This window comes from Tarenaya hassleriana, unplaced genomic scaffold (assembly GCF_000463585.1).
Source record: "Tarenaya hassleriana unplaced genomic scaffold, ASM46358v1 Cleome4, whole genome shotgun sequence".
In the NCBI taxonomy this organism is placed as follows: Eukaryota; Viridiplantae; Streptophyta; class Magnoliopsida; order Brassicales; family Cleomaceae; genus Tarenaya; species Tarenaya hassleriana.
The window spans coordinates 2,910,226-2,927,681 of record NW_010966881.1 but is presented as its reverse complement, the minus strand read 5'-3'; the positions used below and the strand labels follow the sequence as shown (position 1 = coordinate 2,927,681).

Here is a 17,456-nt window from a genome sequence, read left to right as displayed (position 1 = left end):
AAAGTCTTAACAGTATCCACATCACATGGCTAAGAGGGGCATTATCAAAAATACCCTCCTATTTGCTATTTTGACTTTTTCAAGTGTTATCTTGTGATCAATATGATCCGAAATATAATTTTGGTCACATTAGTCATAACGTTAAATTTATGATGATCACACTCATTCACTATATTCATACCTTATATATCTCACTAATAATTTGATAAAAATATTAAAAATTTAATGTTATGACTAATGTGACCAAAATTATATTTCGAATTATAGAAGTCAAAATATGAAATATAGGGTATTTTTGATATAAAACCTGCTGACATGGCACCTTTATATAGGTACCGTGATTTGGCGATGACACATGTATTAATACACCACCGTTAATTGAATCAACTGTTGACTAACGATGTTAATGATTATAATAATGTAAAAGTATTGTCAAATTTTCGTGTATTTTTTAAGAAATTATATTATATATGAAAGATTTTAGAAAGTTAATTTTTTTTCGGCAATTTTGTGTGCAACCTTGAGCTTTTTTGTTTTTCAGATTTAAATGTCATATAATACTAATTTTCCCTAACGTTTTAAACTTTCTCACCTTTCTGATTTTTGTTGTATTTTTGTGCATTTTTATATGGTCGATGTTATTAATTTTTATTAAAAAATCCTACTTAAAAGTAGCATTATTTTTTCGTATATAAATAATATTTTTTTCATAGCTAAAATATCTTTAAAATCCAGCAGATTAGGTAACTAAAAGTTTGAAAATAAATATAAGTTATTTTTTTTTTAAAGTGTACTAATTTACAAATTTTTCTATTGTTTCTACTGCCATAATTGAGCTTAAAACCCGATTTTTATATTTGATACATGGACTTTTTAATAAAATTCCGACCAATTTCACGAGTGACAATGTTGTCAACCTATTAAAGAGCCGCCGCTCAAATCAATCCACACGAAGAGAAAATCGTAAAAGATACACATCATAAATTTTATGTTATTTATAATTTATAATTACAGATGAATTTGTTTTAATGTGTGAACAATAGAATATGCAAGTTCTCCTAGAATCAAAATAGACACCGAAATTACAGTAGTGACCATAAATTTAATTCAGAAAACAGAAAATCAAGATCACCAATAAAATTCAGAAACTATATTATATAAAATGATTATCAATATTTGTTTCTTGAAATTATACCAATTTTAATACTGAAACTTAATAAATGATAATTTTTATTTACAAAATTGAAAAAAAAATGTGAGCAGAACTACACTGTGGAGGTGAATGATTGAACAAGTGGGCGTCTCGAAGAGCCGAAAATATCTTTTTTTTTTTGTGAAGAGGAAAAACATTCGTAAAATATCAAAAGAAAAACAAAAAAAGGCCAAATCAACGGTGAGGAGATTCTAATTTAAGTATCCAAAAAAACAAAAGTGGGGTCCACAGGACCGTCCACACCGTATCTTTTCTCGCTCACACAAGTCCCACGACGCTGGTTCTCTTTTCCCTGTACCGTTCCTTCTACGTGATCGAATCGCGAGACGCCACGTGACATCGTCTTGGGATAAAGTGCCGTTTAGATTCACGTGGGAGTAAGAGCAAAGAGCAAGCAAACGAGTGAACGGAGGCGAGGAGAGCTTCGATCTCCAGTCACCTGAAAGTATCATCGACTCCGTGATTGTTCAGAATTCTTAGTGGATTTCTTTTGGTTGTTGGATTGATCCTGAGGTAATGCTTGTTTGTCTCTGAATTTTGACGATTCTTTTAGTTTTCTCAGTGATAATTCGATTTTTTTTTGTTTGCTTTGATTGTGTTCTCTTTACGGTGATTTGAGGGAAAATGGATGAAATTTTCCCTGTATCTGTTTGGTTGCCGAGAAAATGACGGAACAAGAGAAACTAGGCAATTCGATTCGAAAGCGTCATTCTGACGAACAACGGAAAAGTAGTGTAGTACAGCAGGACCCTCCTTGCGTGATTATCGTGTAGAATATGTGTCGCGGAGAATACTTGGCTTTGTTTGGTTGCTTAGGAAAAACCTGAGTGACGATTTTTTTTTCCTTTCTGATTTTGTTGCATTTGTTCCATTTTCTGAACCCTTCTCTTCAAAGTGAAATAGAAAAGACAGAAAAAGAAAAAAGTAAAAGTAAAAGTGAAAGTAGAACTTGTTTCGGATCTCCAGTCTGTTATCTGCTATTGACGGATTCTTCTTCTGAAACTGTTTGTGTTACTTGTTTCTTTTCATCCATACCAATCATGATTTTCGATTTCGTAGCTTTTTGTATGTATTTAATTATTGGTTTATATTTGATCTCTTGTTTAAGTTTCTTAATGTTAGTCTATACTGATTCGTGAAATTTTGCTTCAGAAAAAATAAGAGCATCAACAAAATATGAGTAATCCCGTGGCTCATAACTTACTGAACTTAAGTTTGATTCGTCCTGTGACATTCGAACATCAAAACAAGCTCAACTCGTCTTGTGCTCCCACAAATTCTATATATCAAGCTGCGTGGCCGAATCAGGCGGCTGGGAAGATCGGAAAATCTCAACTGGGTAAAGAGTTTTATGGAAAAGGTCTTAATAGGCCAAGGCAGAGATTAACCACTAAATCAAGTCGACCTGTTTCGGTTGTTCCACAAGCTGTACTTGCCATGGATCCTTCTTCTCAGGTAACGTTTCTTCTTATTCATGTTTGGACCTGCTTCTCTGGACTTTTTAGATATGCCATAGCCTACATAGAATTTTGGACTACAAGTAGCTTCATCCACATTTTGCTATGTAAATCATGCAAACATAGTCATCTTGGGCCTGAATGATATGTTGTTACGTGAAAGACGATGGTTCTACTTGCTTGCTTTTGATACACTCGTGAGGGAATTTTTTTTATTTAAACTATTACAAAAACTGCAATGATTGAAATTTTAGAATTTCATGAAGCGCGAACTGGGTTGGTCCTTTTTTAATTTCTTAAATGCTTGCGCTGATCAGCTTTATTGTTGAACAGGCTGCCGAAAAATTTAGCCTTGACGGAAATATTGAATTACAGGTTAGTACAGCTTTACAAATGGTGGATAAGACCTTGGGTTATTGTAGTCATTATGCTATGACAATTATGCTGCATTTGATTGAATAGGTTGAAGTCACTCCTACAACTATAAGACAAGTAAATATTCAGATTACGCATAGCAGTGAATCACTGCTTCTACACTGGGGTGCAATACGTGACAAAAAGGAGTATGTTCTTGTCAAACGATGTCTTACATACATACCTTCTAAATGGCTTTCTTACAGCTCTATTTCAAGAGCATAGCTTACTAGTTCTAAAATGGCTTGGCTTATCTTTTCCATTTTCTGCTATCAGAAAGTGGGTGTTTCCTTCTCGCTTTCCAGATGGAACAAAAAACTACAAGAACAGAGCACTTAGAACTCCCTTCTTGAAAGTGAGTATTTGAAATTCATACCTCAATGTAGGTCATGACATTTTTCTCATTAGTCAGAAATTTCCAACTAATTTTACCATAAATTGGTATTTTCACATGAGCTGGGTTCTCTTTTACAGTCTGGTGCCCATTCCTACCTTAAGTTAGAGATAGATGATCCTGCCATACAAGCTATAGAGTTTCTTATATTTGATGAAGCTCGAAATAAATGGTGAGCTACTTTACTCTTCTTTGTACTATTTGAATCAGAAAATGGAGCTACTCAGATTAGATTCATATTGTATTTATTTATTTTCTCTAATCTTGTGATAAGCAGGTTTAAAAATAATGGTCAGAATTTTCATATAAAATTACCTACGGAGCGATTTGGTACAAATGGTCAGAAGCTGGAACAGAATATTTCTGTTCCTGAAGACCTGGTACAAATTCAAGCATATATTAGATGGGAACGCAAGGGTAAACAAAATTACACTCCTGAGCAAGAGAAGGCATGTTCAGAGCTTCTCTCTCTTTGTCTTTGCGCTTTTGTATTTTCTTTTTAGTTCTCTATCTTTATGCTGTTGACAGATTTTGGTATGAGAAATCATCATTTCACTAAGCATATTTAGGATGTGATTGGTCATTATATCAAGCTTCTACCATTGTTTTACGTAACCTTTTTCTTATTTGTTGGAATGGGGTGGTATCCAATCCGTAGAGATAAATATGCTTGATTAGAATATGGGCGACGGGTTAGCTAGTTTGAACTTCCTCTTGATTTTCTACGTAACCATGACATATATTTCTATGAATCTATGATCAAAATCCGAATTGGATGTCACTACTGAATTAAATTCCAATCAGATTGGTTGGTACGGTTTCTTAAATAATTGGTGCTTTGTTTTCTGGTAAACTTGCGTAGAAGTTAGCTGCATTTATATCAAATACTTGAAATTTTGGATATGTCCAGGTCTTCAAAAAATTTCTTACATAATTGTTTTTATGCTCAAAAGGAGGAGTATGAAGCTGCTCGAATGGAGCTGCTGGAGGAAATAGCGAGAGGTGCTTCTGTGGAGGACCTTCGAGCAAAGCTGATGAAGAAAGATGATACTAGTGGCTCCAATGAAACTAAGGGGAATTCAGTTCACGGACAAAAGACTAAGATACCAGATGATCTTGTACAGATACAAGCATATATACGGTGGGAGAAGGCGGGTAAACCGACATATTCACCAGAGCAAGAACTCGTGAGTAATATCTGGCTGACCAAGTGAAAAATTTATTGTTTATTGTTTAGTTAAGCCCGATTTGTGGTATCTTGGCAGAGGGAATTTGAAGAAGCGAGGCTGGAGTTACTATCTGAATTGGAGAAAGGTGTGTCTCTTGATGATATACACAAAAAGATTGTCAAGGGGGAGATACAAACTAAAGTTTCCAAGCAGTTGAGGCAAAAAAAATATTTCAGTGTTGAGAAAATTCAGCGCAAGGCAAGGGACTTGAATCAGCTTATCTGCAAGCATACTGGTAAACTTGATGAACCAAAACCCTCACTCGAGCCACGGGCGTTGACTACTATTGAACTATATGCCAAAGCAAAGGAAGAACAGGAAACCACTCCTATCTTCTGCAAGAAACATTTCAAGCTTGGAAGCAATGAGATTTTGGTCAGTTAGGAGCACCTACCTTGTTTTCTTTTCTCTCTGCTTCTATTCAGTTCAAATATTCGAGCAGCAAGGCATCTTCTAACAGCAAGTCCATCTATTAAGGTTCTTGTGACTAAGCTTGCTGAGAAGATGAAAATTCAAATTGCAACGGATTTCCAAGAGCCGGTTACTGTTCACTGGGCTTTGTCTCAGAAGGGTGGAGAGTGGTTGGTAAGAGTTTTCAAAATTTTATTTCTAAAAGGTGGTTTTCTGACAAGACCATGCTCTGGAGTTGAGGCTGTTTCCTTATCATGTTTTTCTTGGTGGGTTTCGCATGAGTTTATAAGAATCATGGATATGGCAGGAGCCACCTTCAGCCATACTGCCACCAAATTCTGTACCAGTAAAGGGCGCTGTGGATACACAACTAACGGCTACTTCAGCTGATCTGCCTAGTCCAGTATGACTAGTGAAATCTAAAATATTATATATATATTTAAAGCCTTTGGATACAAAAATCATATGTAGGCCTCATATCTAACACGGATTGTAGGTTCAAACCCTTGAGCTGGAGATAGATGGTGATAGTTATAAAGGCATGCCGTTTGTTCTCAATGTTGGTGAACAGTGGATAAAAAACAATGGCTCTGATTTTTATGTGGATTTTGTTCAAGAAGCAAAGCAAGTTCAGAAGGTTCCTCTTCCTTCTTGGTCTTTTTTTTATAAAAGTTATACCATTTTTTATGGTGTATATTATATCCTTGAGTCCTAAATCGTAATGTTCCATTAAAAGGATGCTGGTGATGGCAAGGGTACGGCCAGGGTTTTATTGGACAAAATTGCGGAGATGGAAAGTGAGGCCCAGAAGTCTTTCATGCATCGGTTAGTTTTCTGCCGAATTAACTATTTTTTGGTCTTCTAGGTTAAAGAAGCTTACTATTGGAAGCTTGTTTCCAAAATTTTTGTCTCTTAAAGCCCCTTGTATGGAAAACCCAATTTCACTGTTAGATTTATTTTATTTGACCATCTGTGTTCATTTGCTTCCCTTGTGATGTCTGAGAGATACGAATATAGATATTACGACATTTTTGTGATAGAGTCAGAATATATGGTCACAAAATATACATATATTTTGTCTGATGTTCCATTTTTTCTTTTGCCTCAGGTTGCTTGTATATTCTGAGAAGAATACAGTATTACTTATGCAGTAAATCTTGCTTTCTCTATTTCTAGGTTCAACATTGCAGCAGATCTAGTGGATGAAGCAAAAAGTGCTGGTAAACTGGGCTTTGCAGGGCTTCTGGTCTGGATGAGATTTATGGCTATAAGACAGCTCGTGTGGAACAAAAACTACAACGTTAAGCCACGGTACGAATTAATGAATGGGGCAGTTCTGGATACTGTAGGATCATTTCCATTTCTTTTTATTCAGCTCCAATAGATCACCTATCCTCGACTTAAAATTCTGTAACCATCCAGCACCAAAATGTATCACGACCTACTGATCTGTCCTCTGTCATATGCAAAATAATTCCTCCATTTACTTGATTTTATTGCATTGTCACACTTATTGTCAATCGCAGTAGGTCTGGCTCATTACTTTCTCTTTGGTGCAGTGAGATTAGCAAAGCACAGGATAGGCTAACCGACATTCTCCAAGATGTATATGCAAATTATCCAGAGTACAGAGAACTTTTAAGGATGATAATGTCCACTGTTGGCCGAGGAGGTGAAGGAGATGTTGGGCAACGGATCCGAGACGAAATTCTAGTCATCCAGGTTGGTCTTATATGTCTTTAATGTCTCCAAAACCATTTTACTTCTGAATGAAAAACAAAGAGAAGAGGAAATAGGGGAAACAAGAGGGAAAGGTCATTAGCTTGTTGCTATCTAAGGTTAAATCATAGGCAGCTCATTTCACATGTAAGAGTTGGATCTTAGATAAAAAAATTGTGAAACAAATCCAGATGTCCCCCTGATTGCTCCTGATATATTTTTGGTCATTGGAAAGAAATTGAAGGGCTGACAACCGTAGATTACCTTGAATAGGACAGCGCCCAACATGCAGAAATGTCCTTCAAACCAAACCATATTTCTTTAGTTAGAAATCCAAGCTTCGCTTACCTTAAGCCTTTGGATCACACATGAGATGGAGGATTTCAGCTTTGAACTCCACGGTGCTTTATGTTAGACCGACTGAGTCCTTGTCGTATCGACTGATGTGTTCCATGGATTATGACTTGTGATCAAAAGAAAAACTCTCTTGATTGTTGATCAATAAGATTTCAGCAGTTTAATGAAAAGTGCACCAATGCTTAACTCGTAGGATTAGGTATAGAAAACCAAGAAAGAGGGGAGAAAAGGAGGATGATAGTAGAATAAGAAATATCCTAAAATTCGAAGAATTCGAGTTTTTGGTTCCTGATTCTGTGAAATCTGGACTTTCCTGCAACTTCCATTTTCATTTCAAACATAATAAGCGGCTCCTTTTTACTTTTAGAGGAACAATAACTGCAAGGGTGGGATTATGGAGGAATGGCATCAAAAGTTGCATAACAACACTAGTCCTGATGATGTCATCATCTGTCAGGTATTTGAACTTCACCTTATTTTCTTTGGGATTTAATCTTAGTCTTTCTTAACTGTTGCCATGTTGCAGGCACTGATTGATTACATAAAAAGTGATTTTGACATTAGTGTTTACTGGAAGACCTTGAATGACAACGGCATAACGAAAGAACGTCTCTTAAGTTATGATCGTGCCATACATTCTGAACCAGATTTTAAAAGGGACCAAAAGGAGGGTCTTCTGCGTGATCTTGGCCACTACATGAGGACTTTAAAGGTTAGTTGCAAAAATCTATGTTAGCCCCCTTTTGCATATTTCGTCCATACGATTGACTCCTCTACATGTAGATAATACCTAGAAATGCTGCAGTTTCCTTATCCAGTGAAACACCCTTTATTTGGTGTGATCGTATAGGGATAATCAGAATTTCTCGTAATGTATTCAGCTGCAACTTTGTTCTTGCAACCTTGGTTGTCTATTCTCTTTTGATATAACATATGCGATCCTCTTCTTTTTCTGTAGGCTGTCCATTCTGGTGCAGACCTTGAGTCGGCTATAGCAAATTGCATGGGCTACAGCGCTGAGGTAATGCAAATATGTTGGAACTACAGTTAACCCTTTCTCTGTAGCACTGAACTAAACTATTTATTTTTCCTCCAGGGTCAAGGTTTCATGGTTGGGGTGCAGATAAATCCTATTTCAGGGTTGCCTTCCGGATATCCGGTATCTTCCATCTCATCTCCCATTATTTCGAGGATTTAATATACCTTACAAATCAATGGAATTTACATGTTTTGGCACTACTCTTGACAGGACTTGCTCCGGTTTGTCTTAGAACATATCGAAGATAGAAATGTAGAAGCACTTCTTGAGGTGCGGTCTTTTTTATTTAGATTAATTATATGAAATTCTTCCCAGTATATCATGTGCATTTCCCAGGACAAACCCCTATTGGAATGTTGATGCAGGGTTTGCTTGAAGCACGTCAAGAATTAAGATCCCTGCTGCTGAAGCCCCGTGACCGTCTCAAGGATCTCTTATTCTTGGATCTTTCTCTTGATTCTACCGTCAGAACAGCCATTGAAAGAGGATACGAGGAATTAAATGATGCAGGACCTGAGGTAAATTTATCGATTTTCAATCATGATATGCTAAAATGTTAACTAATATTATTGTATGTATCAAAAGTTTAATATATTTTCATGGTTAATCATTCTTTTTTTAGTATTTTTGTCTCACAATGTTCTCTTGTTGCAGAAAATTATGTACTTCATCAGCCTAGTGGTTGAAAATCTTGCCCTTTCATCGGATGATAATGAGGATCTTATCTACTGCTTGAAGGTAAATGATCAACCACTAAAGTCGTTTTCCCAGAGGATATGAACCTTCTCTGATTTATACTTGTCTGATTGCTGAAATTATCTCACCATTTTTGCCAAAGAATTATTCGTAAACTTTTACTAATAAGATCTAGCAATCTCACCTTCTGTCAACGGGTCTGACTTAGTTTCGAGGTTCTTATGGTGTTTTTTGCCTGGAATTTAGATCCGCTGCTTCCTTCTTTTGACCATATGTTAGTGGTTTTCAAATGGATAAATTCCGTTTTTAAGAATCTGCTATGTTCTTACGAATTTAACCTAGATATTAGTTTTTCTCATTATTTCATCTATTATGCACGCGTATCCAATGTTGGTGTCAAACGATTTTGTTCACTGCTTTTGCAGGGTTGGCAATTTGCCATCAACATGTTCAAAGGCAAAAAAGAAAGTTGGGCTCTGTATGCAAAATCAGTTCTTGACAGAACCCGACTGGCACTTGCAAGCAAAGGCGAGTGGTACCATCAAGTTTTGCAACCATCAGCTGAGTATCTTGGATCACATCTTGGAGTGGATCAATGGGCTGTAAGTTACAGTTCCTGCGACTGTTATTATCTCGCATTCTCTTTTCCAAAGACTTTTTCATCCATATTTTAGTTTTTCCTCCCTGGAACAAGAAAAGAAGAGTTTAATTTTCTTGTAAAATACTTCACCAGGTTAACATATTTACTGAAGAGATAATTCGAGCTGGATCAGCTGCAGCATTATCGTCGCTTCTTAATCGACTAGACCCAGTTCTTAGGCAGACTGCTCATTTGGGAAGGTCAGTAAAAGCCGTTTTTGACAGATTGGTGTGACGTTGAAGGAACTTATATCTATCCATATATGGTAGTTGTGCATCATAACATCTGAGGTAGCTTTATTTTCCCTTGATCAGTTGGCAGGTTATAAGTCCTGTAGAGGTGGTCGGATATGTCACTGTTGTGGATGAACTTCTCGATGTACAGAATAAGACCTATAACAGGCCTACGATTATAGTGTCAAACCGAGTGAAAGGAGAGGAAGAAATTCCTGATGGTGCAGTGGCTGTGCTGACACCTGACATGCCGGATGTCCTATCTCATGTCTCTGTTCGAGCAAGAAATTGCAAGGTGATTTTTCACCGTGTGTTAAATTTCCTTTATGGTCATCCAACCTCATCTGAATGTTTTTTACACGCAGGTCTGCTTTGCTACGTGTTTTGATTCTGGTATTATGTCTGATCTCCAAGCAAAAGATGGGAAATTGTTGAAACTACAGCCAACTTCTGCAGATGTGATCTATAGGTAATCCTATTTACTTTTTCCTGAAAAATGAATGGAAATATCCTTCTTTTCGGTGGTCTTGTTTGTTTCATTTGAATTATTTTTTGTTCTTCCCAGGGAGCTAAGCGACAGCGAGCTTTTGAGTCCAGGTTCAGTGAAAACAAAAGAAGATGATGTTCCATCAACCATTACTTTGGTCAAGAAGCAGTTTGGAGGTAGATACTCCATATCCTCGGAGGAGTTCACAAGTGAAATGGTTAGTATGCAATGCCATTGGGGATTTTCTTTCTGTTCTTGTTTATTTTCTGTTTTATTGGTTGAAATTGTCTTTCTTCTGCATATAAAGAAGATGAAAGTAAAAACCTTTTGGATATGCACGGTTTCTTCGGTATACATGAATTACGGAGTGTGCATATGGTGACTCTGGGCAATACGTCGCTATGTTTTTTATAGGTCGGTGCTAAATCGAGAAATATCGGGTATCTAAAAGGGAAAGTTCCTTCATGGATTGGTATCCCAACTTCAATTGCCCTGCCATTTGGTGTTTTTGAGAAGGTTCTCTCCGAAAAGGCGAATCAGGTAGCAATGAATCCTCTTAATACCCATTCTGTCTCAACTAAAAATGAAAGCATTTAACGAAAATCTTCGTTTTGGATATCTTACTGGCGTAGCATATTTTATCTGGATATCCAGGCAAAAATGAAAACGCTTAACAGCCATTCATATTTTTATCTGAATCCTCTTAACGCCCATTCTTCCTCAAGTCAAAAAAAGTTGTCTAGGCCGCCTCTCCCACTTAAATAGGCTTTTCTGCGAAATCGCTTAGAATGATTTTACCATAATAAGGTCTTTGCCCAAACCATGGTGTATACATGATTAAGATTAAAATTTAAATGTCTACCATCAACACAATATATCATCTGAGACTTTTGCCTTTTTCTAACCAACCCTTCTCTGCCAGGGAGTCGCTGAGAAATTGCAAGTATTGAAGAAACGTCTTGAAGATGGGAACCATGGTGCTCTAAGGGACATCCGAGAAGCAGTTTTGGACCTGGTTGCACCCACAAATCTGGTAATGCTATATCCTATTTCCTGAACGTTGAGGGACGCTCGTCTATTGTTGTTCATGTGTGCTCTGAACATTGGCAGCAGTCAGTATATAAGTTGAAAACACGTACCATTAACTATTTTATGCTTCGCGGACATGCAGCACGTTTTATGTATGTATGTCACACGAGTCTCGCTTCTATGCTTGGTGCTTCTACTCCATTGCAAATGGCACACAATTGTGATAGTTTGTGTTCCTTTCTCAAATAATGTTTTGAAATGATGGTTTTATGATGTCTCGATGTTCAGGTTGAAGAATTGAAAGGAACGATGCAAAGCTCTGGAATGCCATGGCCTGGTGCTGAAGGTGAACAGAGATGGGAGCAAGCTTGGACTGCCATAAAGAAGGTCTGTACATTAAAACGCTGCCTAACTTGAAGATTTGAAGTTTACATCAAAGTTACACTGACTGATTTTGAGCTTTAAGGTCTGGGCTTCAAAATGGAACGAGCGAGCGTACTTCAGCACGAGGAAAGTGAGACTGGATCATGATTATCTCTGCATGGCTGTCTTGGTTCAAGAAATTGTCAACGCGGATTATGCATTCGTCATTCACACAACCAACCCATCTTCAGGAGATTCATCAGAGATATACGCCGAGGCAAAGAATACTACTTATTTCCCCCACTTTCATCCTGTCTCCTTCATTTTCTGGACACACACAAAAAAGCAATCACTCTTAATTTCTCCCCCAAATGTTTCTTCTTCCAGGTCGTCAAGGGACTTGGCGAAACCTTAGTAGGAGCATATCCGGGCCGTGCTCTCAGTTTCATCGCCAAGAAGAGCAACCTCGATTCCCCTCAGGTAACCAAGCAACATTCACCATCTATGCAACAAAACAGTATACAGTGGCAATGAAGATGTAAAAGATTGATTATTTTTTCTCACTGAACGAATTTAAACATCATTCAGGTGCTGGGATATCCGAGCAAGCCTATTGGACTATTCATAAGGCGTTCCATTATCTTCAGATCCGACTCAAACGGTGAAGATCTCGAAGGTTACGCTGGTGCAGGGCTCTACGACAGGTAATGAATACATTTATAAAAAGTAAACGTTGCATCGCTTCCTCTAACATCAAAACACATGTTCTTGTTGTAGTGTACCAATGGATGAAGAAGAAGAGGTCGTTCTTGATTACACAACCGACCCTTTGATCACTGACGAGAATTTCCAGAAAAGGATACTATCGAGCATAGCTCGGTCTGGAGATGAGATAGAGAAGTTGTACGGATCTCCCCAAGATATCGAAGGCGTTATCAGAGACGGGAAGCTCTACGTTGTCCAAACCCGACCCCAAATGTGAGACTGAACTCTTTGGAATCCTGTCAGTCAGATTCTCCAAAACGGTCTTCGGTAATAACGCTCCCTTTCCACTGAACTTTCTCTTGCACCTCTGTTTCTCTAAGGTGTCTTGCTCTTTTGATTTCCACTTCAAGTTAATACGTATTTGTGAAATGCAAGTATACAAACATGAACATTGAAAATACATACATACATACATACGGTATTACACGAATATTTGGTGTCGCAAAATTCTGTTTTTCTTTGTCGTTTGATTACTGTTGTTTGTTCTTGTTCGGACGAATTTCCATGGAACTGCAACAAATAAGGTTCCATAGGATATGGACCAAGGATCATGATGCCATTCTTTCTTTCGGGTACTTGTGTGTATTATTATAGCGAATGTGAAAAACAATAATAATAATAATGGTATATTATTTGGAGGATAGATTTATGGTAAGGTGGATAAAAGTTCTCGGATTTATCTCTCAAAAATTATTTTGATATACTGTTTGTTTGGATTTGATTTTGAGTTTTTCATTTCAAAACTCGTACATCTTAATATATAAGAATTTTTCAATTATTATATACGAATTTCCATTTACAGCAGTATCTCATTATATCTATTGTTATATTATATCTTTACCAGAAGAGAAAATGACATTTTCCTACACGAATTTATCAAAATGTGATATTTTTCTACACGAATTTTTAATTTGATAAATGTCTACACCCAATTAACAAATTTCCCAAATACCTACACGAATTATCCAATTTTAGTGCAATTAACTACACAATCCGAAATTATTAATTAATTGCTGACGTGGAAGGCCACGTGGCGGCCCACGTGGGATTTTTTGCCATGTCAGCACGAATTAAAAAAATAAAAATAAAAAATATAAATATATTTGTATGTATGCATATATATATATATATTTGTATAAAATTTAAATTTATACAATATATATATTTTTTAAAATTTATAAAAAAATAAAATTTATATACATACAAATATATAAATATATATGTGTATATTTATATATATATATATACAAATACAAATATAAACATATATATATACAAATATATATACATATACATACATACAAATATATTTACATGTATATGTGTATATATATAAATATATTTGTATGTATATATATTATATATATTTGTATAAAATTCCAATTTATACAATATATACTTTTTAAAATCTATACGAAATTTAAATTTATATACATACAAATATATAAATACATATATATGTTTATATATATATTTTTTATTTTTTATTTTTAGGAAAATTTTTATTTTTATTTTTTTAATTCACGCTGACATGACAAAAAATCTAACGTGGTCTTCCATGTCAGCAATTAATTGATAATTTCGGATTGTATAGTTAATTGACTAAAATTGGATAATTCGTGTAGGTATTTGGAAAATTTGTTAATTGGATGTAGACATTTATCAAATTAAAAATTTGTGTAGGAAAATGTCACATTTTGATAAAAATAAATTCGTATAGAAAAATATCATTTTTCCTTACCAAAACCTGCAAAACTACTTTTTGTATTTATTAATTTACAATATTTTACACATGTCTATATCCTTCTCTCAATTGTTTTTGCTTAAACTAGCTTTTTCCATGTCTACCTCCTTACCCTTTCCGGAGAATAGAGCTGGACCTGAGAATTCGAGCAGATTCCATGGGTATCCGTCTCGGGGTATCTAGAACATGAAAACCCGAACTTCTGCGAATGGTGAGCACGGTGCGCATTGTCCGACACACGCAAAGAAAATATGCATCTAAACCCGTAGTTTCATATGAAAATACGTAACTAAACTTCCGTTATCAATGTTTTACGCGGGAAAGAAAAGGGTATGCCCTGATTGAGTTAACTCAAACTTCCACCATATTTGGAAGCAACAGTAATCCTGGAAACAAGCTCCATCTCAGCAAATGAACACTAGGCAATATTAATCACACTGCAGCTTTTTTCCCATCCTCTGCATTTTTCTTTTACGTATGCAATTTGCTCCACTTTTGTGAATGTGCTGATTATCATGTAAAGGTGAAACTAATATTGACTGCCACCGCCATCCTTTCAACCATCAAGCCAGCCAACTTAAAACAACAGAGTTTGTGCACAACGCTACAGAGATATAGAGAAGTTAAAGTAGCCAACATGATAAAAGCAAAGCAGAGAACAATGCTTACTAGAAGCTTCACAGATGTATTGGAAGGTTGTCCCAAGTGAATTTCAGAATCTACGTCCTCCTCCTAGAGATCCAAACTCCTACGAAACCTGTAACATTTCAAACAACACCAAATCAACAGCAATGGGCAAGGCCAAAGAACGGCAGAACATACTGCTAACATGGTTGCAAAGAGCAAAAGATCTATCGTCACACTAATTCGATTTTTCCACTAAAATGACATCCATTGATTCGTTTCGGCTCTCTTCAATAAAAGAGATAATAAGCTTCCTGCATACAGTTTCTATCATCATATAAATCAGCTTCTCTTCGTTAAAAGCTTTTCACAGATTTGTTTAAACATTTCAAAAGCTTTCACAGTTTTCCTCGCAGCACGTCATTAGCTATGGCAAACAGTTCCTTGTTCAAAGCAAAAAGACGTGTACGGACATTGGAAATCTAATACCTGCTGCGATGAAAAGAGTAGCAGAAACTGGGACACATCATCCTCGAGGTGAATCGGTCTCTTTCGGACAAATGAACTCCCGGAATTTCGGATGATGAAATCTTAGGGCACTTTCGGACATCTGTTGATTCGCGCTTTCTCCGATTTCCCCATCTCCATGCGATCGAATCTCACTTGGACTTTTTCTCTGAACAAAAACTCCTCAGCTGAGTATGCCCTAATTTTGATATTTTTTCTTCTTCTTCATCTTCTTGCTAAATCCGTTTCTTCCGAATTTTGGGGTTTGAGAACGAGAAAACCCATCTCCTTGTATTAAGATTTTTTTTCTTATTAAAAAAAAAAGCATAACTTAATTCATTAAATCGAAAATTAATTAAGGAAGAACTGAATAAAATGAAAAAAAAGAATAAATTAATTCATTAAAACAAAATTCTCTCTCCTCATTTTAAAAATTTAAACCCTAACTTTTCCATTTGGAAAAGGAAACATTCATTCAAAACTTGAGAAAGAGATGGAAAATCTCCCCAATAAATACCCAGGAGCCGATGATGCTCTTTTACACACACACACGAACAACAACATCTTCTCTTCTTCCACAGATAGCCTCTTTTGTTTTTCTGATCTCAAGGAAAGGAGGAAGGATCAACAATGGCTCTCTCTGATTTCCGGCGCAAAATCTCCTCTGCGTTCCCAACGATCAAAGTGGAAGACTCTTTCGACAAAATCTTCAAAGACCGCAAACTCCGGAATCTCGTCATCGCCTACTTCTCCGCCACCGACTCTGCCTTAGAGTTTTACGAGAGCGCAGAAACTTTTCTGGGAAAAGCTAAAGATGACGAGAGAATCGTCGAGAAAGCACTTCGCGGATTCGGACAGGACGGAAGCGTCTCGAGCCTCGCAAAGGCCCTCGACCAATTACGGATCAGCTCTGATGATTTGATGGAGGAATTTGCCCGGAAGAGCAACGATTGTCGGAAGCACATCTCTAACCTGGAGAGGCTGATCAATTCCTCGCCATCATCGATCCGGTCAAGGCTTTCGAGCCTACTGTTGTTCCACATGAAGGCGATTCCCGCTCTTCACCGGCGTCACGATATGCTGGATTTGGTGGAGGGAGACGCCCACTCTTTCGTGTTCTGTTCCGAGATGATAGTCGCTCTCATACCTATGATCGGACTGACAAAGAATCGGATCAACGCGAGAATCGGGTTCGGGCAGGTGGAGAAGCTTGAGGGAGACGTCGAGATCCTAAAGACGAAGATCCAAACTTTACAGAAACTGACCAAAGATTTGGGAGACATTGCAGGGAATGGCCGTGTTCGTGTGCACCACAAGATCCTCGAGTTCATCCACACATGTGTCGTTTGATGTTTTTTTCAATTTTTACTTTTTGTTACAAATATCATAATATCATATCACTTGATCCACTGTCATCATTATTTGAAGAAAGGCAAGGACCTGAATTTCAGAGAGAGAGAGAGTGGGTCTAGTAAACGCTGAGAATACGTGTTGCTGTAATAGAATTTTTATAAAAAAAATAACACACCGGAAAATATAAAACTTCAACCACAAGTATTTCGGTTTAATATTTATATACATTTTCCTACACCAACTTTGCAAAATGTGACCTTTTCCTACACGAATTTTTAATTTAACAAAAAACTACACCAAATTATCAAATGTGCCAAATTGATACACGAACTACCCGATTTAACTGCAATTTTCTACACAATCCGAAAACGGTGTTAAGTGTTCGTTAACTGCTGACGTGGCATGCCACGTGGCGGCTGACGTGGCACGCCACATAGATTTTTGCCACATCAGCATGTCACGTCATATTTTAAAAAAAATTCCGAAAAAATATGAAAAAAAATCGATTTTTTTTTAAATTTAAAATAAAATAAATAAACAGCAAAAAAAAATATACATATATATTCATATCTATATACAAATAAAAATATAAATATATATACAAAATAAAAAACATACACATATATATACAAACATCTATACAAATATATATATACATATACATACAAACAAATATATTTATATATACATATACATATATAAACACATATATATGTATATATACATATGCATATACATACATACATACAAAATAAAAAAAAATCACACACATATATATATAT

At 36.3% G+C, this 17,456-nt stretch overlaps 1 protein-coding gene and 1 long non-coding RNA gene across 2 annotated transcripts; one reads left to right on the top strand and one right to left on the bottom strand.

Moving 5' to 3' along the window:
• The first annotated feature begins 1,511 nt into the window (after positions 1–1,511).
• LOC104823655 (alpha-glucan water dikinase, chloroplastic) lies at positions 1,512–12,921 on the top strand. The gene is made up of 34 exons (XM_010555312.2): positions 1,512–1,726; positions 2,366–2,668; positions 3,004–3,045; positions 3,133–3,233; positions 3,361–3,439; positions 3,559–3,650; positions 3,756–3,927; positions 4,432–4,665; positions 4,744–5,082; positions 5,185–5,292; positions 5,426–5,521; positions 5,615–5,755; positions 5,855–5,943; positions 6,295–6,429; positions 6,678–6,840; positions 7,562–7,651; positions 7,721–7,906; positions 8,153–8,215; positions 8,291–8,353; positions 8,444–8,503; positions 8,599–8,751; positions 8,888–8,971; positions 9,355–9,531; positions 9,663–9,769; positions 9,884–10,097; positions 10,168–10,271; positions 10,368–10,506; positions 10,704–10,829; positions 11,212–11,322; positions 11,607–11,705; positions 11,785–11,958; positions 12,069–12,161; positions 12,270–12,385; positions 12,459–12,921. Exons 2-34 carry the CDS (start codon positions 2,390–2,392, stop codon positions 12,661–12,663), a joined length of 4,434 nt encoding a protein of 1,477 aa, XP_010553614.1. The 5' UTR covers positions 1,512–1,726; positions 2,366–2,389; the 3' UTR covers positions 12,664–12,921.
• A 1,519-nt stretch (positions 12,922–14,440) lies between these two features.
• LOC104823654 lies at positions 14,441–15,621 on the bottom strand. The gene is made up of 2 exons (XR_773353.2): positions 15,304–15,621; positions 14,441–14,947 (listed from the first exon to the last, which is right to left on the bottom strand). It is a non-coding gene; the product is annotated as an uncharacterized LOC104823654 (long non-coding RNA).
• Between the last annotated feature and the right edge of the window lie 1,835 nt (positions 15,622–17,456).